The sequence below is a fragment of the Muntiacus reevesi genome, chromosome 13, assembly GCF_963930625.1.
Source record: "Muntiacus reevesi chromosome 13, mMunRee1.1, whole genome shotgun sequence".
Lineage (NCBI taxonomy): Eukaryota > Metazoa > Chordata > Mammalia > Artiodactyla > Cervidae > Muntiacus > Muntiacus reevesi.
Window position 1 is genome coordinate 9,234,781 of NC_089261.1, and position 26,200 is coordinate 9,260,980.

The 26,200-nt window shown below is 54.0% G+C and overlaps 1 protein-coding gene across 3 annotated transcripts; it reads right to left on the reverse strand.

Annotated features, from left to right (window-relative positions):
- Positions 1 to 18,604: 18,604 nt before the first annotated feature.
- Positions 18,605 to 25,038, reverse strand: TMEM119 (transmembrane protein 119). Of its 3 annotated transcripts, none has more exons than XM_065904927.1 (2): positions 24,924 to 25,038; positions 18,605 to 20,744 (listed from the first exon to the last, which is right to left on the reverse strand). In XM_065904927.1, the coding sequence occupies exon 2, from the start codon at positions 20,730 to 20,732 to the stop codon at positions 19,869 to 19,871; it is 864 nt and encodes a 287-aa protein (XP_065760999.1). In that variant the 5' UTR covers positions 20,733 to 20,744; positions 24,924 to 25,038; the 3' UTR covers positions 18,605 to 19,868. The 3 variants fall into 3 exon arrangements, with proteins under 3 accessions (XP_065760999.1, XP_065761001.1, XP_065761000.1); XM_065904929.1 differs by lacking the exon at positions 24,924 to 25,038 and adding an exon at positions 22,171 to 22,246; XM_065904928.1 differs by lacking the exon at positions 24,924 to 25,038 and adding an exon at positions 20,934 to 21,290.
- Positions 25,039 to 26,200: the final 1,162 nt, after the last annotated feature.

Below are 26,200 nucleotides of genomic sequence, written 5' to 3' on the forward strand. Positions count from 1 at the left end.
CAAAGCCCCCCTGAGGGAGGTCCAATGGTCCAGTGAAAGCATGACCTCAAAATGCCAGCTAAGACTCAGATCTCCAGCTTCAAAAGTAAGATGCCCTGACGTTCAGGCGCAGGCCGACTGTGTCTTCTCTTAAATATACCTCCTTTGTTTAAAAAAAAAAACAAAACGAAACTCCTCTGGGTTCTGGGGAAGGGCATGGAACTTCAAAGTCCCTTCCCCCGTACCCTGTGGGGAAGGCCACAGAGCAAGGCCTTCATCAGAGCCTCAAATTAGAGAAGGCGGGTGGAACCATGTCACGTTGCCCCGTGTGGCGTCTTCTACTGTTTAATTCACGGTCCCTCTAGGCTGCGCTTGTCTCTTCATTATATGTGGCCGCCCTGCAATTCCCCACCACTGTTCTTTGTGACTTTTTTAAAATGAGACATTTTTGTCCCAGTTACACCCTTTGAGAGCCAAGCCTAAATTCTACACATCAGAAGCTGTTTGTAAACAGCCACGGCAATAGCCCAAACCCCAAAATACGTGGTCATGTAGCTGAAAGAGAAGAACATTTTGTTTGAACTTCCATCAGAGACTGTCCTTGGCCCAGACACAGCTAGTCTGAACCACAGGGGGGCACCATGGCCCTGTGGGTGAACTCAAGTCTAGAGATCTTGACATCCCATGAATCTTCGCATCTCCACGTAAACTCCTCCATGGAGATCCCAGCGTGTAAGTGACAGAAGCTCCCCGCACTCCTGCTTCGGGCCAGGCCCTCTCATTTGTAATCCCCTCCATCCTCAGGACAGCCCTCTGGGGTGGGCATTGTTTTCAACAAGCAAACTGGCTCGGGGGGTCAGCTACTCCCAAGCCACGAGGTTGGGCGTAGGCTGGATGGCCTCAGAGGCCGTGATTCTCCTCCCCTGCTTCCTTCCAGCAGAACTTGACACCATCAGAGACTCCCCTGTGCCTCGAGCATCAGCGGGAGGTGACCCCGGATCCTGATCCCCTCAGGCTGAGCTGGGTGCCATCTCTGCTCCCAGAGCACCTGCCCTTCCCTGATCCCGTACATATTACGGGTGGCTTCTGTTCTCTGCTCTCACCTTGTCTTTCTGTATCATTACTCAGAAACTTGAGTTTTTTTTTTAATAATTTTTTTCATATTTAAATAGGTGATATACATTTTTTTTTTTTTAATTCAGGACTTCCCTGGGAATCCAGTGGTTAAGAATCTGCCTGCTAAAGCAGGGGACATCTGTTCAATCCCTCGTCTGGGAAGACCCTACCTGCCGTGGGGCAACTAAGCCCGAGCTCTAGAGCCCACGAGCCACAACTGCTGAGCCTGAGCGCTCTAGAGTCTGTGCCCCGCTCCAGGGGAAGCCACTGCAACGAGAAGCCCCTGCACCACCACGGGAGAGCAGCCCCAGCTCGCTGCAGCTAGAGAAAGCCCATGCAGCAAAGGGCCCATGCAGCCAAACATAAACAAAAGTGTAAAAAATAAACATGATTAACTAAATTCAAACAGCCTGAAAAGGAACACAATGATATATAAGCTTCCTTACCACCCCTACTAGTTCCCCAGTCTCTCTCCTCATAGGCAATCTCTGGTATTTGTTTCTTAGCTGTCCTTCCAGAAATTTCCAAAGCATATCCACATAAATGGTAGCATACTACACATACTTCTATATCTTTTTATTTTCCTCTTAACCATATATCTCCATTTCAATTCCTGTAGACTGGCCCCATTAACAGCTACCCAGGATTCTATGTAGGATGGTTCATAATTTAGCCTTCTATTGATGACAGTAATATCAATTATGGCTTCCCTAAAAATGAAAGAGGAGAGTGAAGAGGTTGGCATAAAGCTCAACATTCAGAAAACTAAGATCATGGCATCTGGTGCCATCACTTCATGGAAAATAGATGGGGAAATAGTGGCTGACTTTATTTTGGGGGGCTCCAAAATCACTGCAGATGGTGAATGCAGCCATGAAATTAAAAGACGCTTACTCCTTGGAAGGAAAGTTATGACCAAACTAGAAAACATATTAAAAAGCAGAGACATTACTTTGTCAACAAAGGTCCATCTAGTCAAGACTATGGTTTTTCCAGTAGTCATGTATGGATGTGAGAGTTGGACTATAAAGAAAGCTGAGTGCTGAAGAACTGATGCTTTTGAACTGTGGTGTTGGAGAAGACTCTTGAGAGTCCCTTGGACTGCAAAGAGATCCAACCAGTCCATCCTAAAGGAGTTCAGTCCTGGGTGTTCATTGGAAGGACTGATGTTGAAGCTGAAACTCTAATACTTTGGCCACCTGATGTGAAGAACTGACTTATTGGAAAAGACCCTGATGCTGGGAAAGATTGAGGGCAGGAAGAGAAGGGGATGACAGAGGATGAGATGGTTGGATGTCATCACCAACTGGATGGACATGGGTTGGGGTAGACTCTGGCAGTTGGTGATGGACAGGGAGGCCTGGCGTGCTGCGGTTCATGGGGTCGCAGAGAGTCAGACACGACTGAGCAACTGAACTAGTAGCTTAGTGGTAAAGAATCCCCCTGCCAATGTGGGAGATGCAGGAGATGCAAGTTCAATCCTTGGGTCGGGAAGATCCCCTGAAGAAGAAAATGGCAACCCGCTCCAGTGGAAATCCCATGGACAGAGGAGCCTGGCGGGCTACAGGCCAAGGGGTTGCAAAGAGTCTGACATAACTTAGCAACTAAACAACAAATGTCAGTTATGGGACCCAGTCTCTGGTCCAGCTCTTGTCTTATTAGGGGCTTCATGAATGCTTACTTAGTGAATGGATGGAGGGAGGAAGGATGTGTGAGGATGGATGGGAAGATGGAGGGGATGGGTGGAGGGTGTGTGAGTGGATAGATAGATGGGTGAATGGAGGAAGGACAGATGGAGAAACAGAGGCTCAGAAAGGTGAAATGACTTGCCTCAGATAGCACAGAGAGGAAGTGGTAGGTTAGAGCTCCAGCTGCGGTCCTCTGCCCACCTCCCACCCCCTTCAAAGCAGCACACCGTGGCTATGACCACATCTGTAGTCTAACCTTTCCTAGATGTTATTCCTGGGTTCCAGCCACTTGGGACCACATCAAAATGCACTTTTACAACTTCCCATTAAGCACTGTCCTGCCAAAACTGGCTATCTGTATCATGGAATCTTCTTCAAAAGCCAAGCAAATGAGAGGTGATCAAGGCCCCTTGAACTTCAGACATGGAGAAAACAGGCTCTGTGTCCACCTTTGTGATGAGACAGAAGACTTCCGGGTCCCACTGAGTCTTGGCAGAGTTAGGGGGACCCTGCGGATGAGCTCCGGCCCCAACCAGGAGATGGATGTGAGTACCTCTCCATTGGTGGCTTTGTGGCCTCTCTGCTTGCTTCCTCCATCCCTCAAGATGACATCAGCTAAGCCCTCAAGGGGCCACCTCCCCAGAGAAGACCATCTCCACCCAGGGAGCGGCAGCAGGACAGAGCAGGGTGAGCTCAGAGCATTGGAGTCAGAAACAGTGGGTTCAAATGCTGCCTAGCCCTGTGTGACCTTGAACAAGAGCCCTTAACCATCCCAAGTCTCCATTCATTCATCTGAAACATGGGATGAGAGTAGGACCTCCCTGGTCTGGTTGACGTGATCATTAAATGAGATGAAGCCTGTGAAGCAGGTGGCACATAATGTTCATCGTTGTTATGGTCGCACGGCTCTTCAGCCCAAGACATACCCGGCACAGCTGCTGGGTGTTGTATATAGATGAGCTCATTTACTCTGCGCAGAAATCCTAAAATTCTGTGATCATCCCCCATTTTACAGATGAAGAAACTAAAAGGTAAAGGCATGTGTCCAAGGTCACAGAGCTGGGAAGTGGCTACAGTGGGGCTCCAGCCCAAGATCTCAGCCCGTGACTGGCCTATTCTCTCTCACAGCCATTGTTATTACTGTTAACATTGGTCTTATTACCATGACTCATAGCAACGGTTACTATTACGACCATTGCTATCACCATGCTGCTATTACTACTTTTAAAATACTATAAGGAATTCCCTGTGATTCAGTGGTTAGGACTCGGTACTTTCACTGCCGGGGCCCAGGTTTGATCCCTGATCTGGGTGTTATGATCCCGCAAGCCACTCAGCATGGCAAAAAGCTAAAGTGATGTGAAATAAAAATTAATAAAGTAAAATAGAATACTATAACTTCAGGCTTCCAACCTATGGTGTCTTTGCCTTGGGATGAGCCCTCACAGCACAGCCTCCAAAGTTACACAAAGTTGTAGTCTGCCTGCCTCTGGGCAGGGGACACGCAGACGTGACTTCTGTCACACGTGGCTTGGCAGGCAAGCTACCTCCACTGCACTTGGTCAGCCACAGGGCGCAGCTACTCCCAAGGCCCGGCCTCAAATGCCACCAGCCCCCTCCCTGTCCAGCTATCTTTGGAAATGTCCTGTTAGGCACTCCAGCCTGTGGCCTCACCTCAGGGAAGCCCACATCTCAGAATAACTCCTGGAGGCTCCCCAGGTGAGGACAACGCTTAATGCCCTGGAGCTGCTGGTGCAAAAGAGTTCCCGGGAGGCCTCCATCCCACCACCCCACCGCTGGGGCCTCAGGCTGCTGGAGCAGAGGAAGCCCCAGGTGGGGAGTTGACTGGACCCCCTCCCCACCAAACACCCCTCCACCACACACAGCCCCTTTGAGCCGGACCACAGGATATGAGGGGATAACCTTGGATGGGGATCTAGGGACTTGTCTTCTAATCCCAGCTATGTCATGATCCCTCTAGTGACCTTAAGCAAGTACTTAACCTCTCTGAACTTTGATTTCCCATTCTGAAAAATCAGCAGAATACTAGCTCCTAAGTGATAGATTTGTTGTAAGGATTAAAAGAATGATCACAAGTGGAAAAAAAAAAAAAAAAAGCACATTACCAGGCATGCAATAAGCACTCAATAAATGTTAGCCATCATCACGATCACCATCATCATCATCACCCCCATCAACACCACTACCATCATCATCATCCCCACCACCATCATCACCATCATCATCCCCATCATCACCATCCCATCATCCCCATCATCACCATCACCATCCCCATCAACATCCCCCTCATCCCCACCTTCATCATTTAAATCATCCCCGTTATCACATCATCACCCCTATCATCATCCCATTATCACCATCACCACCATCATCACCATCATCATCCTATCACCCTCATCATCACCCTCATCATCACCATCCCCATCATCATAATCCCCGTTATCACCGTCATCATCACCACCATCATCACCATGATCATCCTCAATACTATCACAGTTGTTACTGTCATTATCATCACCACTATCATTAACAACAACATCACCACCATCAGTAGTAGCAACAAACGTCATGGTCACTGCTGTCATTATTGTCACCATCATCATTGCTATGGACTATACTGTGCCCCCTCTCCCAAAATTCGTATATTGAAATCCTAACCTCACTGTGACGATACTTGAAGATAAAGCCTTTTGGAGGTAATTAAGGTTAAAAAAGGTCATAAGGGTGGGACGTTATAAACAGAGGTCTCCTCACTCATGCTCAGAGGATAGGCCATGTGAGGACAAAGTAGCCATCTAATATCCAGAAAGAAAGCTCTCACAGAAACTGAACCCTATTGGGAACTTGATCTTGGACCTTCCAGCCTCTAGAACTGTGGGAAAAGAAATTTCTATTGTCTATGCCATGACATATGTGGTATCTTGTTATGGCACCCTGAGCAGACTGACACATCAACCATCATCACTGCCACCATCAGTATCAATGTTTTCACCATCATCAGCATCATACCATCATTATCATTGTCATCATCATCAGTATCAACATTACCACCTCCATCATTATACAATCATCAGCAGTATCAACATTACCACCACCATCAACACTATCATTATCATTGTCATCATCAGTATCAGCATTATCACCACCATCAACATTATGCCATCATCATCAGTATCAACGTTACCACCATCATCGGTACCATCATGATCAGTGTCATCATCAGTATCAGCATTATCACCACCATCAACATTATGACATCATCATCAGTATCAACGTTACCACCATCAACAGTACCATCATGATCAGTGTCATCATCATCAGTATCAGCACTATCATGAACACCATCATTATCATTGCTATCATTAGTATCAATAGTATCACAGTCATCAACATGACACCATCATCATCAGGATCAACGTTACCACCACCACCAACAGCATCATTATCATTGTCATCACCAGTATCAACATAATCAACATCATCGTCACACCATCAGCATCAGTGTCCTCATCAGTATCAAGGTTACCACCATCATCAATACCATCATTTTAACTGTCATCATCATCAGTATCAACATTATCACCTTCATCATCAACATCACCATCATCAACACTGCCATCATCAACTTTATAACCGTCATCATCACTACCTTCATTATTATAGGTCAGATTCCCCAGAGAGTTGACTCTCAGGTGGAGTTAACATGCAGGGTGTTTATCCAGGAGTGTTCCTGGGATTGACACCTCTGGAAGGCTGGTTAAGAAAGCAGGTCTGAGCAGAGGGAGAAGACGGGTGGCAGGGTAGCCCCAACAAAGTCTCCATTGACCCCATGGAGAAAAACAAAAAAAAAACTCTGATGGCCCCTCAGAGTTGTTCAGCATCTGGGCCCCTATCACTTACAATCTCCAAATTTTATCACAATATTGGGTTTGAGACATCATCTTCTCACTTTTCTCCAAAGGAGATTTGCGTCTTACAAGAAGAGAAGCCAAAAGGAAGGCTTGATAACACCACCAAGTACATCACTGGTGGAATTCCAGGCATCTGCTGGGCTTACTATCCTGGGGCAAAGAGCCCTTTGGGAGTTTCTCACACTGTCCCGTTTGCCCTCCAGTCCCAGATTCTCTCTCACTTTCCCACCACAGCAGAGCCCCTGGGGACCACCTCCCTTCCAGTGGGTGCTCATCCATTCCAACCCCAAAGCCTCAGGCCAGCATGGCCCTGCTTCCTGGCAAGTCTTCTTGGGCAGCCGCCGGGATTGGAGTCGCCTCTCAACCTTTCCCACTCTTTTTCTTCAGGAACCAAAAGGACAAGCTGCTTGTGCAGGCTTCCATGTCTTGGCTATTGTAAATAGTGCTGCTATGAACAGTGGTATATATGTATCCTTTCTTTTTTTCAATTATTTTTATTAGTTGGAGGCTAATTACTTGTCACACATTGACATGAATCAGCCATGGAGGCAGAGGTTCTCAATGAGGGACGGAGCCTGGGCCAGGGATGCCCGCGGAGAGTGCCACGAGCAAGCGTGGGCCTCTCCCACCTGTCCTCCTCCGATGGTCAGCCTGGGAGAGACTGCCGCACAATGAAATGAGACCACATGGACGAAGTGCCCAGGACAGCTGGGCACACAGTAGGGGCTTACTAAATGCTCATTCATGCACAGGACAGGCCCTTAGTAGGCAACACGGGGCAGGAGAAGGGGTCACGACGGGGATCATGCCCCTGATGAAGGGCAGGCAACAGCTTCCCACTGAACGTCTCTCTGGTCTCCAAGGCCCCACCTGTCCCCCTTACTCCTCCCTCAGCCCCCTGGCCTCCCTGCTGTCTCTCAAACTCACCAAACTCATCCCCACTACAGGACCTTTGCACAGACTGGCCCCACTGCCTGCAGCCCTCTTCCTAGAGCTTCTCCACCCGCATCTGCAGCTCACTTCAAATGCCATCTCCCCAGACAGGCCTCCCCCATCCACCCCAGCATCACACTGTCCGTATATTTGTCTCACAGCGTAACATTCTGAATTTCTCTCGCTCGGGGAAAGCGAGTCAGAGGATTCACCATGAAATCTCAGTTACCTAGAACAGTAACCGCGTACAATACAGGAGGCGGTGCCAAAGGCTTATTTTGGCCACCATCCCTGGAAAAAGCTACGAGGCAAGAGACCCGTTCTTTACTCTCTGGGCAAACCTTTCCCCTCTCTGTATGTGCAGTTCCTCTGTCTGCAAAATGAGGGGACTGGACCCGATGAGTCCATACTCCCTTCCAGCTCAAACAACAAGATTCCACATCCTTGGATAACTTCTCATTTTAGCCCATTAACCAGCTCCCGCCAGGACATGATTCATCTCTGCCGATTCTGCCTAGCAACCAGCCCTTCTCCCCACATCCCGAGCCAACCCCCACCCCCCTTTCAAGACAAATTCCTCCCCCACCACACACCCGCCCCGCCTCCCCCCTCCTCCGGCATCCTGGGGAGGAGTGCCAGGCTTCAAGATCCTCCCCTGTCTGTCTGCCACCAGCATTTTAACGCAACCTCAGAATGTCTCAGGCTATGTCTGGAACCAGATGGGGGGGGAGCTGGTCCCCCCGGGATTAGTACAGGAAACGGCAGCAGAAGTCAGGCAGGCGGAAAGCGCTGACCCAGCACGGGAGATCATTTCTATTCTGATGCCTCGCCCTCCTCTACCGTCCAGCTCCCCGGGCCTAGAAAAGTGTCTGTGTTTAGGTAAAGAGAAAGAAGGGGCAGAGAAAGTGGATGAGAGAGAGAGAGCGCAAGTTTCCGTGCTTGAGACAAAATCAGTTCATTTGGACTTTCCCAGGGAGGTCTTCATACAGTGCCCCACGGTAAAAAAAAAAAAAAAAAAGAACCATCTCACCTGCTAGCTCAGTGGTAAAGAACCCCCCTGCCAATGCAGGAGATACGGGTTCGATCCCTGGGTCAGGAGGATCCTCTGGAGAAGGAAACGGCAATCCACTCCAGTATTCTTGCCTGGGAAATCCCATGGACAGAGGAGCCTGGCGGGCTACAGTCCATGGGGTTGAAGCAAGAGTTGGACACAACGACTCAACAACAACGTCATCTTCGTAGATACTGGAAAGCATTTGATAAACTTCACTGTCCATCTGCAACTAAAAAATCTTGGCAATCTAAGAATAGAAAGGAATTTCCAAAACTTGAAGAAAAGATATTTACCAGAAAACTGCAGCAAACATCACAGGAAAACTTTGGAAGCACTCCCATAAGGATCAGGAACAAACCAAAGATGTTCACCACCATCACCACCTCCACACTGACGTCACCACCTCTGCCACCATCCATCACCCACCCCCACCACCACGATCACGTGAAAAACAAGTGACGTGCCGGGCACAGACTGGAAGTGACGAACCTGTCACTGATGGATGGGTCTTCTCCCCAGAGATCCTTCTTGAATGACCACTGACAGTCAGCCTACCTGGAGACCTGCCTCCATCTTTTCTGGGCAACTTTGTGTCTCAGTTTCCCCACTTAGAGCTGGAGTGGTGGGACTATACCAACTGTTTGCAAACTATAAGCCCTAGGGGCCCCTGAAGAGGGGGAAGAGGGGCAAACAGGTGACTCCCACCCCGTCCTCCAGGAGGCAGTTTTACTTTCATTCAACTTGTGCTAGGATTCCTAGGAAGAATTTATTCGAACAAATGATTCTATAGGCTCAAAAAATGCTGAAAACCAGTGGCATCTAATCAATCGACACATGTAGAAACTAAGGCCAGAAACAGGTCATTCATAGGAGAGGAGCTCCATGAGGTTAAAAGCCCCTCTCTCACACAGATATCAGAGAACCAAAACGAAAACAATGAAATACCACTCCTCATCTCTTTGACTGGAAACCCACAGTGCTGGCAAGGGTGTGGGGAAACGGAACCACTCTTAGACCTAGATGGTGATGGAAACTGGTGACACGTTTTGGAAAAGTTATCTGGCAGCACCGCTGAAAACGTGATGCCTCTATCCCTGGCCTTGGCACGGCCCCTTCAGTAGGACCTGGTGTCTGCAAAGACACCCACATGCAGGATGGCCTGGTGACACAGGGCCCTCCAGCTCTGCCGCCTGTGGCCTCCCCTTGTGAGCTCGCCCAGGGCCCGCTCTGCCCCCGCACCTGGCCTGGAGGCACCCTAAACTGGTTCCATTGTTGGGGTGCCGAAGCCTGCGTGGCAGAAGTCTGGGCTCACACTTCCAGCAAGTGACTCCCGGGCATGAATCCACCACGCCAGGGCTGCCCTTTCCCTCACGTAAGACAGACCACAGACCACAGGAACCGATGAGCTGCCAGACCAGACCCAGGACCTGAGCCCTCTCCCCGGCTCACCCACGGTGTGACAAGTCCCCTTGCCCCTGGGGTTACCACATCCGTCAACAATTCTCTGAGCATGGGTGCTTTCCTCATTAGCTCAATGAAGTTGATGGAACCGACTTCACAGTGATCTTTCACGTGAAATCATTCACGTGAAAAACAAATTGGGACATGTTGACAACAGTCCTTATGTCCAGACCCTTCTCCCAGAAGCGAATTCTCTCTGAATATCCTCTTGAACTCGACAGGACAGCCACCCCCTTAACCGTCCTGCAGCGATGGGCACTTATGTCATTTCCCCTTTTCTCATTTATTCACATCAACACTAACATCAACCATCCATGCAGGCCCATCTCAGGGCCCATGCAGAGGTATTTCTGTAGCACCTTCTGGAAAAGAAGCTCAGGGGCAAACACATGGACAAGCTTGGTCGATGTGGCCCCCACCACCTTCCAAAAGCCTCCTTCTCTCTCTTGCTGAAGTCTACTCAAAACCAGACAGTGCGGAGATCAGATCCGGACAAAGTCGAGATGTTCTTATCTCATGAGAGGCCAGGGGAAAAATTCAGAAGAGTTTCTAACTGGCTTGCCCATGGCTGGCCCTGTCCTCCCAGCCAGAGCTTGTGCTGGGGGCTCGGCTGGGGGAAACCAGCCTTCGGGCGGAGCCGGTTCGACTTCCCTTAGGTGGAAAGCGGCTTCCTGAGAGGGTTTGTTCAGATGCTGGAGAGGCTGTCAGAGAAGCTGGGACACCTCTTCCATGGGTCTCTTAAGGTGGGGGGGTGGTTGCTCTCCCCAAAATGGATTCAAGGAGGGTAAAAAAAACACCAGGTTCTCCCAAGATCTTCTCATCCAAAAATCAAGCGACTCTTTTTCACTTCAGGGAAAATGGCTTCCTGCAGCCCTTGCCTCAGCTGCAGACAATCACTGCCTCACACGGGAACAGTTCGAGGCCCACCAGCTGCCTGAAATCTAGACGACGCCTCCTTCTTTCCTTTGTGGGAGAGGCAGCTGAGGGCCAGAAGGAGCGAGTGACTTCCCTCAGGCGGCGCAACCAGGAAAGGGGCAGAGCCAGACCTTCACTCCGGGGCCTCAGACCCAGGGTCAGTGCCTGCCTGGGGCCCCCCACCTCCAAGTTCACGCCTCCGGAGAGCCCAGGGCCCGTGGGCCAGGCCCCAGAGACCTGGTGGACTCTCGGCGTCGACTGCATGCGGCATCCTGAGCAGGGTCAAAGCCTTGATTGGAGCCCAGCAGACTAGCTTGGTCATTCCCCGGCCGCGTGGACTGGAAGGCCACTTCAGTACCCTTGGCAACACCCGGAGAGACAGGCCCCAGGTGGTGGTGGGAGGTGCAGGGACGCCAAGCTCCGCCCCCTACCCAGGCCCCGCCCCCAGGCAGGGTGTGCGCAGGCGCAGTTGGTGCATCCGTTCTGTCGCTCAGTTACGTCCGACTCTTCGCGACCCCGTGGACTGCAGCACTCCAGGCTTCCCTGTCCATCGCCAACTCCCGGAGCTTGCTCAGACAATCCAACCATCTCATCCTCTGTTGGTGCATAGGTGGGGCCTGACCCCGCAGCCAGTTACCGTCAGAGCACTCTGCTGCCTTTCCACCTCGTAGAACCACAAGGATGCAGCACCAACAACTGCGAGGACGCCCCTGTCACCAGCTGAGCTGTGGTCACATGGAAGTCTGGACACATTGGCCTCGGGCCCCATCAACCCCATTATCCTACATTCACGTGCTCATTCATTCACTCATTCCTTCACGAATAGGCCTGCAGGCAGCGTGAAGCTATGGTCAGAGCACCACTTAAGGGATACCGGTGTCTTCCCAGCTGGAAGACACCTGGTTAAGAGCTAGTGGTTAAGAGGCTGCCTGCCATTGCAGGAGACGTAAGAGACACAGAATCGATCCCTGGGTCAAGAAGATCCCCTGGAGAAAGGCATGGCAACCCACTCCAGTGTTCTTGCCTGGAGAATCCCATGGAGAGAGGAGCCTGGCGGGCTACAGTCCATGGGGTCGCAAAGAGTCGGACACAACTGAACAGACTTAGCATGCACGCATGGGATCCCGACAAGCCCAGGAGATTCAAAACCCTGCTCTCTCTGGCTGTGTGACCTTGGGGAAGTGACTTGGCTTCTCTGAGCTTCCATTCTTCCCTCTGTAGAAGGTGGATAATACCCGTGCCACCCTCAGCTTTGCGAGAACCCAGCGTGCAGAAAGTCCTCAGCGCGACGCTTGCTAAACAGTGGGTGCTGAAGAAGTGATGGAAATGCCCTCGTGGTGGGATTTAAATCCTGAGGAAGGCTCAGGTGGGGGACTTGGGGGTCTCCGACGTGGGCCACGTGCTCAAGGAGCATTGTTCTCATCTAAGTCTAACAACAGGGCAGGACCTGTGGTTTCACAGGTGAAGTGCTGAGAGAGAGCAGAAACTGCCCAGGGTTGAGCAGCCTGCAGGCGGGATTTGAACGCTGGAATCCGAACCCCAGTCTTTCCGGGATGCAGACACCTTCTGCCCTTCCCCCACCATGCCTAGAGAAATTTCTGGCCAATCTAAGCATTTGGTTTGTTTTATACTGGATACACAGCAGAGAGGGAAGGAGAGATATTCCAGGTCACCTGACAATTAATCCCACTGGGTTCCCCTTACCTTTCCAACCCCCCAGAAATAGCCCCAGCACCTGCCCCGCCTCCGGGTCCCTGGGCTCCCCAGCCCGTATCGACAGCCACGTCCCCAGCTATGCCCACCAGACAGTATCCAAACCCTGGCTGGGGACACCACACCCCAGAGGGAGACGGGGAACAGCTGCCACATGACCCCTGGCCCCCACTGGGCGCCAAGCCCCTGCAGAGGGGCACATGGGATGGGGGTGACTTCACCACCCACAAGGCCACAGCACCCTGTTTTTGTCTCTGGCTGCATCTGTCGCCCTCTCCCCGGAGTTCACGGGACTTTCCTGGCTGCTGGTGGTGCTCTGAATCCACCAATCCTGCTAGCACCCTCTGCCCTGCCCCTCAAGAATAGATGTTTAAAATGTGAAGTTCCAAGCATCTAAAATCACTGATCTTAGGATACTGAAGCTTCTAAACCTAGACCTGGAAAGAAGTGACTCCCAGAACAACCAGAGCTTTAGAGACAGAAGTTTCCCTCTTTTCTCTTCCTGTGGAACTGTACTTCACAGTTTATAGCAAACAAGAGCTCACATTCAATGAGCACTTGTGGGGGACCTGTTCTACAAGACTGAATTCAACTCCCACCAACCCTCTGAGGTTCTGTTTCACAAACAAGGAAACTCACTCGGGCCCAGAAAGGTTAAATGACTTGCCCAAGGTCACACAGCTGAGAAGTGGCAGAACTGAGATTCCAACCCAGGTGATCTGAAACTCTAACCACCAGGCTACCCTGCCCTGCACATTGTAAAGTGCACTCACATCCACTGACCTCACAGCATTCTGGGGAGATAGGGCCCCAGCTTTACAAATAAGGAACCTACAGTTCAAAAAGTCACACAGCTAAGAGGACCCTAACTAGGTCTCTTGGTTCCTTATTTCCATGTCCACTACCTCCTTCTCCCCTCATTGTCCCCAGTCTGGCCTGTGCAATCCTAGTCTTTTCCCCCTCCAGTCCCTCCAGCTGAGACCAACTCTCGAAACCCTAAGGGAGAGGCCACAGGTGACCACCCTAGACCTGGACCTTCCAGCCTTCCAGGGCATCGTCAGCATCACTGCAGGGCCCCAGCGGGTGGGGGGACACCATACTGAGCACTGTAGAGGCCACTGACATCAGGGACCCTGGCAAGAGCGGATTTACGAGCAGAGCTATTTTATACTTTGCAGCTGCCACCATAAACCCTGCACCCGCCTGGGGAGGGGGAGCAGCTGCGAGGGAATCTCCCGGGCCCTGGAGCCAGCACCAAATCCTTCCTGCTATTTCTGAGTAGCGGGAGGAATCCCGAAATCAAAACCTCCTGAAAAAATGACAAATCCCTGTCCCACTCCAGACAGATCCTTCCCTCAAACCAGATGAAGAGCCAGGATAAAGCAGAGTGAAGCTGGATACAGTGCAAGACTGCCCAGCAGAACCCCAAATTCTCACCCAGCTCTAGACGAGACCCAGCCCGTCTGGTCCTCAAATGCCCAAGTATAAAATGAGGGCCTGGTCTGAGTCTCTCTCAAATTTAGAGGTTCCCTAAAGTCACTTAGCTAAAAAATTCTCACTCTTTAAGATTCTATGCTCCAACTACTGGTTGTGTGACATTGGACAAGTTACTTGACCTCTCTCATGTGTCTCATCTATAAAATGGGGAGCACTCACAATCATCTCTTTAAGAAGGTTGGGAAGGAGAGATAAAATAACATCCAGTAGTTTATAGCTTTTTTTGTAATAGCCAAAGCCAGAAACCACACAAACATCCATCAACAGGCAAATGGATAAGTTTTCATATGTATATATAAGGGAATACTCTGTGTGTGTGTGTGTGTGTGTGTGTATTCAGTTGTGTCCCACTTGTTGCAACCCCATGGAGTGTAGCCCACCAGGCTCCTCTGTCCATGAAACTTTCCAGGCAAGAATACTGGGGTGGGTTGCCATTTCCTCCTTCAGGGGATCTTCCCGACCCAGGGATCAAAGCCACATCTCTTGCATCTGCAGCATTGGCAGGTGAATTCTTTATCACTGCATCACATGGGACGCCCACAAGGGAATACTACTCAGCAATCAAAAAGTGTGAAATATTGGTAGATATAATCACATGAATAAATTTCAAAATATTTATGTTGAGTGAAAGAAGCCATACGCAAAAACGGAGTACACACAGTATGGTTCCACTTACATAAAACTCCAGAAAATAAAAGTGATTCATAGCGGCGGAAAGCAGATCAATAGTTGCCTTGGGACTGGGGCTGAGGATGGGGGAGCAGTAAGGAGAGATTACAAAGGGTGATGGGTATATCCATTATTCTAATTGTGGTGATGGCTTTAAACACGTGTCAAAGTTATCAAATTGTACTCTTGAATATGCGCATTTTATTGTGTGTCAATTACACCTCGGTAAAGCTGTAAAAAGTAATATGGGTAAAATGCCAGACACGTGCATAACAGTCTACTTATAAATGGTGGCTATTTCCGTTATTAATCATTGTGGTTGCATCTGGATGATTCTTTGATGAAGTTTCATTTCCTCTGCTAGAATGTAGCCTCATATCTGTTTTGCTAACAGTTCCTCCCCAATACATGGCACAGAGTAGGTGCTCAAAAACAAATGTACGTGGAAAACAAAAGATCTAGAACCCTGCTACTCACTTCTGGGCCACCTCAGAACTCAGGGGGTTACATCATCCCAGGCAAGGAAAAAAACTGGATGATTCCAAGAGTCTGTGAATGAAAACAAAGGCAGTGGGCAGTCACTGCCATCACCCCCGGAGGCTGGGTGGGATCAGAATAAGGAAGGGGGACCCAAGATTAAATGCAATGGATACAGAATGCTTGTGTCCACCCCACCATCAGGGAAAGGGCTCTGCCTTTGGACCATGAAGTTCTAAAACGAGATGGGAGGCTCAGCACTGAAGAGTCCAGGCTGAGAAGCCAGACAGACCTGGGTTCGAAGACCAGCTATGCCCTGCTGTGTGACTTTAGGGAAGTCACTCCACCCCCTCTGAGCCTCAGTTTTCTCATCTGCAAAATGGGGGGAGGGTAATGCTATTGCTCCTCTCTCCCTGGAGAGTGTGAGGAGAATTAGACGTGGTTGTGGATGTGCGGGCACCATCCCGCCTTTGCCTTCCACGCATGCGCACACACAGAGCCCTTGCTATGTGCCAGGGGCAGTGTTGAGTGCTGGGGAGACTGGTGCTCAGGCCCCCGGCCCCTCTGCCGGTGGACTTTGCATCTTGGCTGTGACAACTGCCTGCCTGTACCCTCAGACACTCTGATTTCATAGGTCTGGGTGGGGGCCAGGTAGAAAGGAGTTTCAAAGCTCTCAGGTAATCCCACTGGACAGGGGGAGAACACTGCAGGCTGCAGTAGGTTCATCTTCTCTTTATCCACAGAGGCCCAGAGAGGCGAGGCGACTCCCCCAAGGCCACACAGCCAGGAAAGCAAGCGTGGAGCTGGCACGGACTCAGTGGTCTCGCCAGAGAGCCCAGACCACTGTGAGCACCCCAAGGGGTAAAGATGATGAGCCCAGCTCAGAGCAGCCTGGCAGGTGTGCGTTCTGTCCCTCCCGTTCTCAACAAAACACCAGCCGGAGTATGCCCAGCCTGCCGGGTGATCAGAGCGGGGCAGGACACGGGGAAGGGGCTCTTCAGCACGCCACCCCCACCTCACGTCACCAGAAGCCCCATTCCCACACCAGCTGGGGTTCACGTCTCAGGCGTTTTGTTCTCCCTCCCCTCCCCCTCGAAGGCGGCCACGGGCTGGCCCCGGGACAGACTCCCAGACTGGGGGCAGCTGCGGGGTTTTACAAGGCCCGGGACAGTGGGGGCCTGTCCCTGCCCTGGCAGACGCCCGGATCCCTGGGAGCGCTGGAACCCCTCACCCCCACCCGCTCCCTTAAGCCGTGTTGTGCCCCCCTCCCTTGGGCTCGCCACAGACACCCCCACCATGGTCTCCCTCTGCGGCTCACTCCCCGCTGATGCCCGCCAGATGTGAGGCCATCAAAGGCCCCTCCTGGGTGACTCCATCACAGATGCGGTGGGGCAGAGTGGAGCGGCTCCAAGCCTTAGAGGTCGTGAGGCCATTCTGTCCTCCCCATGGGCGACCTTCATTCAATCACTCGTTCATTCATCGAAAAAGCAGTGGAGCCCAGCGGAGAACTCAGCCTCCGGAATCAGACCGCGGGGCTAGAATCCTGGCTCTGTGATCTGGGACACTGACTTCCTGTCTCTGGAGCTCAGTTTCCCCAAGCTGTGACATGGGGATGATAACAGTGCCCGCCTCCTGGGGTTGCCATGAGTTGATGATGTCCGCGGCTTAGAGCGGTGCCTGACACATAACAGATACTCCTTTAACTGTAAGCAATTATCCTTGAGCCCAGGGGACTGTAGGAGAGAGGCTGGGAGGGAGGGGGGAAGGAGGGTGTCAGGGAAGACTCCTAGGAGGAGGGGACATCTAAGCCAGAAGCTTAAAGATAAGAGTTAACGGGAATTCTCTGGTGGTCCAGTGATTAGGTCTCCGAGATTCCACTGCAGGGTGCACAGTTTCCATCCATGGTCAGGGAACTAAGATTCCGCATGCCGCACTACGTGGCCAAAAAGAAAATTAGAGTTAGCAAAACAAGGGAGGGGGTGGAAGGGTGGCTTCGGCAGAGGGAACAGTAGCTGTAACGGCTCAGAGGTGAGAGAGGTTCATTCCTGCACTGGGGCTCAGACCCCCTCCTTAACCACCTCCCCAGCCCCGGGGAAACAGGCTGTGGCTAAAACCGCACACCCCACATCCTCTGGAGGGCCCAGTGGACACTCATGGGGAGCCACTGACCAGGCAGCTGCTGATTGGAGACCCATCCCTGCCTGCTCCCCAGGGATCTCCAGTGTCTGCTGCTGTCTCATCTGGGTTTTGCCTGACTTGGGGAAGCTTCGTGCCCTTCCTAGCCACACCCCTGTGCCAAGGACCCTGCAGGAGCTCAGGGACAAGGAGAGAGCTGGCACACCCAGAGAGGTGGAGTGACGGGTCTGAGCCACACAGCATCCTGGTATTCTGCATTTGGATTTCAATTCTCCCTGCGTTCTTGGGCAGTTGCCTGCCTGGGCTGAGAGCGGGGGGCGGGGGGGGGGGCCCTTCCCCACTGAGCCAGACAGTGGCCATTGTGTGTTATGAAACCCAAACCCCGGCCCCCTCCGGATGGATGGGGGTCGGTGGAGGAGAGGAGCTGCAGGGGGTGGGGGTGGGAATGGCCTCTCCACCCCCATCACCCCAGGGATCCAGCATGTGCTCCCAGCCCAGCCACATCTGGATTCCAGCTGGCAGCTGGGGTAGCAGTGACCACAGGAATCGCCATCAAAGGCCAGGAGGAGCCTGGTGGGCGAGGAGACAAAGGGCAGGGACTGCCTTCCACCCCGGGGAACCGCAGGCCAAGGGTGCGGCCAGTGTGGGCTGTCCCTGAGACCCAGACCAGCCCTCAGCCATTCTGCAGGGAGGAGGGGAACTAAAACTTCAGCTCCAAGCCCCTCCACGGCCCCTGTCTCCTGGGGCAAACGGAGAGGTGGGTGGTTCTCCTGCAGACACCGTAAGCAGCAGAGGCACACATGGACACTGTCTCGGTTGCCATGAGCCCAGGGCTTCTGGGGCACAAACTCCGGCCCCTGTTCCCACAGGGCATCCATCCCTTCCTCCATTTCCCACACCCATCCAGCCCCCGAGGCCAGGTTGATGTGTTCCGCCCCCTGAAAGTTGCCCCACACCCACAGAACAGCCCAGAGGAAATGCCCCCCCAACCTCCTAGCACACTCACTCTCCCCGTCCCCAGAAAACCAGGATGCTTAGGCCTGAATAAAGGTTTATTGTGCTGGTTTATTATATTCCAGCACCTGGACAGCTAGCTGTGCAGAGGTGGGGGAGCCTGGGCGGAGGGATGGAGCAGAGGGCCCCCTCACAGGGCCTCTCCAAATCCTGGACGAAGCTCAGGCTCGCTTGTCAAAGACTAAAGAATACTGTGGGCACAGGCTGCCAGGCGTGTGTGTGTGTGTGTGTGTGTGTGTGTGTGTGAAGGGTGGGGGGCCATGGACCCCTGCTTCCAGCCTGGGTGTCAGAAACCCTCCCCCATACCTTCCAACCCCTCCTAGAATGGGGTCCCCTCACACACAGCACCCCCCAGCCGACTTCTAGGTCTCTTGGAGTCCCTGGCAAGAAAGGTGAACTTCATTTGCCCCATCCCCACAGCAGTAAGTAGCAGGATGAGAGGCTGAGACCCCAAACCCCACCACCCTCACCCTGGACCATCCAGAAACTGGGGAGGGGGCACGCTGTGGAACATTTAGGGCAGTAACTTCCAGAGGGTTCTCTGCAGGATTTTACTCTGTAGTTGTAAAACAAAAACAAAAGTACTCCACGGTCAAAAGCAGTTTGGGAAAGGCTAAGCGAAGCCGGATTCCATGGGTGCCTTGACTGCAGGACTTGTCAGAGCCTTGGAGGACTTCCGGTGGGAGTGGGGCGGTGCACAGAGCGGAGAAGAATGTTTCCTCGACTCGTTCATCGGACCTCAGAGTCCTGCTTCCGGGGAAGCCAGTCTGGGAAACGCTCGTGCTGTGTGCAGGGGGCCCTCACAGAAACCTCCTGATGGATCTTCTGTGGTACCTCCAGGCCCCTGTGCGTCTCCCCATTCATTCAACCTTTTCCAAAACGTCTAGTTATTCTGTTTCTCTTTCCTGCCTCGATGGAAAGCAGCGGCGTCGGCACTGTAACAGGGGACCTGAGATGTCTGTTTCCCAGCGGACGTGTCTGTGACGGGGACACCCCCACCCCACCCCACCCCCAGCCCCCAGTCCCCAGAGGAGCTCTGCCTTTCGGATGAGCGCCTTGGGGCTGCAGGGACAGATGTTCTCGAAGTCTGTGAGATTCCTGAGGTGGGACAGAGACCAGCATCTCCGCCCACTGTAGTAAGATCAGACATGCTGGGATCTGCAGCGGGAAGTGGCCGCGGAAGCGGGGTGGTCAGAGCGCGGTAGGGACCAAGGGCCTTTCTATGCCCAAGGAGGTGACGGCCAGGGGTCCAACAGTCAGGGCCCGCAGTTCGAGAGGGGGCAGTTAGATGCTGGGGGGTACACTGCCGCAAGCACAGGGGTTTTCGGGGGGACTAGCTGGGCCCCCGGCTTCCTGGGGGAGTGAGGGAGCCCCGTCTGGCTCTCCTTGACCTTCAGGGGCTGCCGCTGCGCCTGCAGCTGCGTCCGCCTCCGCTGAGCAGGGCTCCTCTAGCAGCGGAGGCACCTCGGGTTTCTCCGCCGGAAGCGCACGTCCTTGGGCTTCCAGGTCCGCCTCCCGGGGGCCTTTCTCCTTTTCCTCCGACCTGCCCTCCGGCGCCTGGGCTAGGTCTCCGCTGCTAGGGGCGGCCCTGGAGGGAGACTTGAGGTTCTGGGTGGCGGCGAGGATGTGAGCCTGGAGCTGCTGGGAGGAATCCAGGGTCTCCTCAGGCCGGCCGTCGGGAGCCCGGTCGGGAACCTCGCTGAAGGCCCGGGGGCCCCCCGCGCGGTCGCTCTGGTCCACGTACTTCTTCTTGGGGAAGGACGAAGGGTAGTAAGCAGAGGCCTTGTGCTTCTGGCGGGTGATGACAGCCGCACAGACGATGAACATCAGCAGGAAAACCAGGGAGCCCACCACGGCGATGAGCATCACGTACTGGCGGAAGAAATCCACGATGCCGTCCAGGAAGTTGGTGGGGGGCTTAGGGCCAGCCAGGGGTGTGGGCTCGGGCCCCACCGACGTAGGGCTGAGGGCCGGGGTCTGGGGCGGCGAGAGGCTCGGGGAGGAGGCCGACGAGCCCTCGGCCTCCCCGCTGCCCCCCGTGTCCTCCAGGAAGCCGGCCTGCAGGGACACGGGGTAGGACGCCGTGGGTAGGACCCGCAGCAGCAGCAGCAGAGACACGGTGAGGCTGGGCGCCGCTGAGGAAACCATGGTGCCTGGGACCTGTGGGGAAGGGAGGCAGGAGAGGCGTCAGGGTGGGACCCCAGGGCCTCAGGGGACCCCGAGGAGATGCAGGGGACACAGAGCCTCTTCTAGCAAATCGCTTCCCTTCCCTGGGCCTAAGCCTCCCCACTGTGCAATGGATCCCATCCCGGGGTTCAGGTCGGTTCACCCCCACCCCCAATTACTCACTTCACTCTGAGCTTCTAGAGCGCACAGGCTGAATCTTACTCATCTCGGCAACTTCAGGGTTTTGTATCATATCTGGGTCCTGGACCCCACAGTAAGCACTCAGTAAATGCATCTTGATGGACTCGGCTCAACGAATAAGAAGAACTTACTCTTTCATTGCTTGCCATGTGCCAGGCCCCATTTTACCTGTCTTAGATGAAATTTTTCTTGACTCCTGGGAACCACCTGCTGGGGGTAGTACTACATTCTCCCCATTTTCCAGGTGAGGAAACTGAGGCTCAGAGGGATTAAAAGCCTTGCTAAGGAAGAGCTGGAGTTTGGATGCAGGCACCGAGGGAGGGTTCAGTGAGTAACTGAGCAAGCTGACCCCCTCCTCCAGGAAGCCCTCCCCACTGCCCCTGGCCTGTCTGCAGTCCTGTCACCAGAAGATTCCTGAGTTTTGAAGCATCCAGATTCTGAGCTTGGCAGGGCCCTGAGTGAGCATGTGCCCCACGGCTAACCCCCACCTCAAAGCCCCCTGGGGGAACGCTTGTGCCTGAAACAAAGCTGGAGCCTGAGTCTTGTGGCCGCCACCAAATGGGATCCAGATGAACTCCGCACCTCCCTCCCCCGCGGGTAGGCTGCTCCCGACGTGAACCCCCAGACCCTCCCTGGCCCAGACAGCCTGGATGACTAATAAATTCCTTATGGCCCAGCTTTACAGAGGAGCCTGGCTTCTAAAGCACTAACTCTCCCAGCTGGTGTGAGTTGGCCTGGCCTCTCAGACAAACCCAGGGACCCCTTCTATGCCCCCCCCAGGCCGCCCCCTGAGAGCCCCTGCCTGGCCCAGCAGAGGGCCCAGGTCTCTGGTGCTGGATGAGGCTGCAAGTGCCAGGATGGGAAAACCTCACACGCCCTTGATTGGGGCACCCCCTCTCGGGGATGCAGATGGGAGAGACAGAAGCCCAGAGAAGGCAAGGAGCAGGCCTCAGCAACACTGGAGGAGTCAGGTGCCCAGCGTCTTGCAGCAGGTCCCCGTGAGAGCCCAGGTCTCAGGCCCCGATCTGCAGAGCAGGTGATGGTACCCACTCATGGTGCCTTGGGGATTCAGGAGGTCATGTAGGAATAACATGGGGCCATTGACTGGCTTGTTCCAAGTGACCTGGTGCCTCCTAATAATGACATGAATTTAGACAAACTGGCTCAGAGAGCAAAATGCAAAAGAAATTCCCAGAACATCAGACAAGGTAACACTCACCCAGGGGCTCTTTTAAAAAAAACTTTGGGGGGCTCCATGGCATGTGGGATCCTAGTTCCCTGATCAAGGATCGAACCCACATTGGAAGCAAGAGTCTTTACCACTGGACCATCAGGGAAGTCAAGAGGTTCACTTTAAATGAGTAGATCACCGTGTACTTTTACCACAGGTTGCTCCTCTGAGCCCCTTTTGTGGGTGCCATTCCAAAGAAGCCCAGAACACTAGTACTGTCTCTGTGTTTCAGATGAGGAATTGGAGGTCCAGAGACAGACAGTGACCTGCCCAAAGACACACAGATGCTAAGTGTTAGAGCTGGGATTTGAACCTTCCTTCCTTGTGATTCTGAGAATCCACACATACACTCCCTCACACACACACACACTCCAGTGTGTCCCCGGCTAACCCAGGAATGGGCTCACACTCCGTGGTCGACATCACTGGTCAGCTGGGACCAGGATTTGAGCAGTTCCACGAACTTCAGGAGCCTTGCCCTGCTACTTGTTAGCCTAGGTTCCTACAGACAGCCTCAATCTTTGGCGGTTTTGCCCCTCACAGGTCACCTCCCTGCCTGCCGCCTTGACTCAAGCCCTGGAATGACCTCTCATGGAAGCGGCTGAAACTTCTCACTGTAGATGGCTGGCCAGGTGGGGCCTGAAGACCAGGGGTCTTTCCTGGGGCGGCAGTCGTCAAGGTTCCACCCTGAAGCTCTGCAGGCACCTGATTGAGGAGGCCAGTTAGGCCAGGATTAGAATCCTGGTTCCATCTGGGTCTGGCTCTGCTGCCGGGCTCCTCTGGGCCTCGCTTTCCCCATCTGTAAACTGGGGGCGGGGCAAGGAGGTGAGCACAGGGCCTGCCTCTCAGAGCTGTCAGAGCTGTTAGGATCGGACGAGACCACACGTTCAGAAAGCGCCTGATAGGGAGCTGCTGCTGCCCCCGGGGCCGGGGGGTGGGGCTGGTGGAATTCAGAAGCAGCCCAATTTCTACCCCAGCAGAGATCCAAGACCAGCCGGCACTCTCCCACCCCGCAGTGGACAAATGATGATTACCCTCGCCTGACGTGTAAATGTGCTCACTCTCCCCTCATCCTCCAGGAAAGACCAACGAGGTATTAATACCTCGTTGAGTGAAATCTCCCCAAGCTGTAGCCAACGAGGAATCCAGGACCAGACACACACACACACGCACACACACACATGCACAGCAATGAGTCACACAGAGCAAAGTGTTCCTTTCCCCAAGAGCCTTGGGGGCTGGGGCAGAGGATACGGAAAGAGGCCACGCAAACTACTTCTGGCTCTTAAAGACTGAGACCCTGACTCTCCGAGTCCATTCTTACGCCCCCACGACCCCTCTCCCCGGGGCTCCCTAGGAAACATGCAGGCCGAGCGCGGGGAGCCGGCGGGGCCTCACAGGAGATGGCTGTGTGACCCTGACCTCTCTGGGCCTCCACTTCCAGTCCGTAGAGTGGGCATGCTGCCCTGGGCGCTCTGACATGATTGTCCTGCCCATCGGTGCCCCCAGCTCCTCCCTGCTCCTCAGTTTTTTCCCAGGACGCAGAAATTCACAGGCCATGAGGAGGTGAGGTCAGGCCAACCCCTCTGATCTCATCCAGGAGGAAACCCAGGCCCGACACTGGGAAAGGCCTGCCCAGAGTCACAGAGGCAGTCAGGATGGAGCCTGACTGGAAAGGCAGCTCTGAACACCCGGGTGGAGGTCATTTCCCAGCTGTGTGTCCTGAGATCAGGCATGGCACTTCTCTGAGCCTCAGTTTCCATATCTGTACGATGGGGATAAGGCCACCTCCATGGACTATTGTTAGGACAAGAAATAGTGGGGGCTGGCCCAGCGGAGATGTCAATTACTAGCACGTGATTATCCAGGACTCCAAGCTAGGAGCAGGGCCCCTCTTCGGAGTCCCTCTCACTCAGAGTTCATTGTTTTCAAATGTAATGCCCCCACTTGAGGTCAGGAATAGGCAGATACTTCAAATCCATCCCTAAGGCCAAGGTACCCCGCCAAGACCTGAGGCTGAGGGGCCAGGGGCTGCCCTGCCCCCACTCAGGGACTGGTGGCCAGAGGGGGAGGGGAGCCCACAGAAACCTGGCTTCAATTAGTGGCCTGGGGGGGGGGAGGGGTTCTGGCTGAAGCTCTGAACCCCCTGCTCCAGGGCAGCCGAGGACAGGGACCTGGGCCCCTTGGAGGGGAGGCCTGGGGAAGGACGGGAGTCCTGAAGTCTTGAAACCCACACACACACACACACACACAATACACAGACACACAACACGGGGACAAAAGACACAGACGTACAGCATCTCGACGCCCCAGATTGACGGACCCCCAGCCCAGACACACAGGAAACACACACAGACACACACACAACATGTGCACACATGCACCCCCAGCCCGCTGGGGGCCCCCACAGATGGGACCGCCCTCATACACACCACCCTCCTGCGGACCCCGGGAATACCCGTCCCGGCGCCCACTTTCCAACACATCCCCTACAGCCAGGCCCCAACTGCACACACACGCCCTCTCTGGCCAACACGGCGCCGCACTCAGGACGCATCACCCCAGGTGCACACACGGCTGGCCACTCGTCCTGTTAACGCAGGTCACCCGCGTACACAGCATCCGACACACACTCACGGCTCACACATACTTAGAGAAGCCCCCTAAAGCACTCACTCCGGCCCCCTGAACTCCAAGACACCCCGGGGCTCCCCGAGAGAGGAGGGGGCCCCAGGACTCACCAGTTCCTCTGCACGCAGGCTGTCCCGCCAGGTGGAGCAGAGCGAGTCGGAGTCCGTGGCGGTGCCCGGTGGCCGCGGCTCGGCTCTGGGCTGCCGGCCGCCCTCCCCTGCCTCCCCCGCCCTCCCCGCCTCCTCCTTCCCTCCCTCCCTCCCTCGCTCCCTCCATCCAGCTTGATTTCATTAAGTGGGTTTGGGGTGGGGACAGGGGGAGGGGCGGGGCCAAGCCCGGCCACACACAGTCCCCCTCCCCGCTCACACTCGCGGACGCCCCCTCCTCCACGGTGCCCACTCCACGCCCGGGACACCAGAGGCAGCGTTTCCTCCCTGACCGCGGGTCCCTGGGCGAGCTGAGGCCGACAGACACAGAGCGGGCCGTCCTGTGGAGCACCCCTGGGCCCATCGAGCAGGGATCCTGCCTCCCCTGCCCAAGGGGACGAGGTCAGGGAGGCTCGGGGCCCCTGGAAGTGAGGAGGAAAATTCCCCGCGCTTGGCTCCAGCTGTGACTCAGGTTTTCCGAAGCTCAGGGCACAGAGTGGGAGCTGGGCTGTGCTTAAAGGATTCGTGGAGGGTCAGGCCTGAGGCAGGGAGGGAATTCAGACACCCGACGCCAGAGCCTTTTCTTCCGCAGGCCTCCATTTCCCCGTTTACAGGGGTGGGTGGGAAGCTCTGTGGGTTCCCTCTAACATCCTGAGATCCACGGCCTCACGATACCCCAAAATGAAATGGCCAGAGCAGGGGTCATGGCCCCACTTCACAGACTGAGAAGGTGAGGCAGGGTGCATTCTAGAGGCTCCACCAGGGAACTGACATAAGTCAGTTGTGGGCACTGGAAGCAGGCCCTCTGGCTGTCCTGAGGAGTCCAGTGAGTCAGCAGACCTTTGCATTCATTTATTCCTGAGCTCATTCATTCATTCGTCCATCAAATGCCTAATGAACACCTATGTGCACCAGACCCGTGCCAAGCAGGTTTCAGAGGTGAATCAGACACAGCCCAGCCTTCAAGAAGCTCATGGACTTCCAAGCAGAAGCACACATATGTAAATTGCTTTTTTTTACGAAACAGAAACGGGTCCATGGCAGGAGAGAAGCCGGGAGCTCAGGGAACCCCATGACAGACAGAGGTCCGCTGAGAGGCAGGGGTTGTCCTAGAGGTCGTGACTGTGAGTGAGCAGAGAGCCAGGAAGGTCCTTCGGGGAGGAGAGCCCAGCATGGGCGAGGCAGGGGCTGAGGATGCCACACACGGATAAGGGGCTGTGGGGAAGTGGTGCTGGAGCACG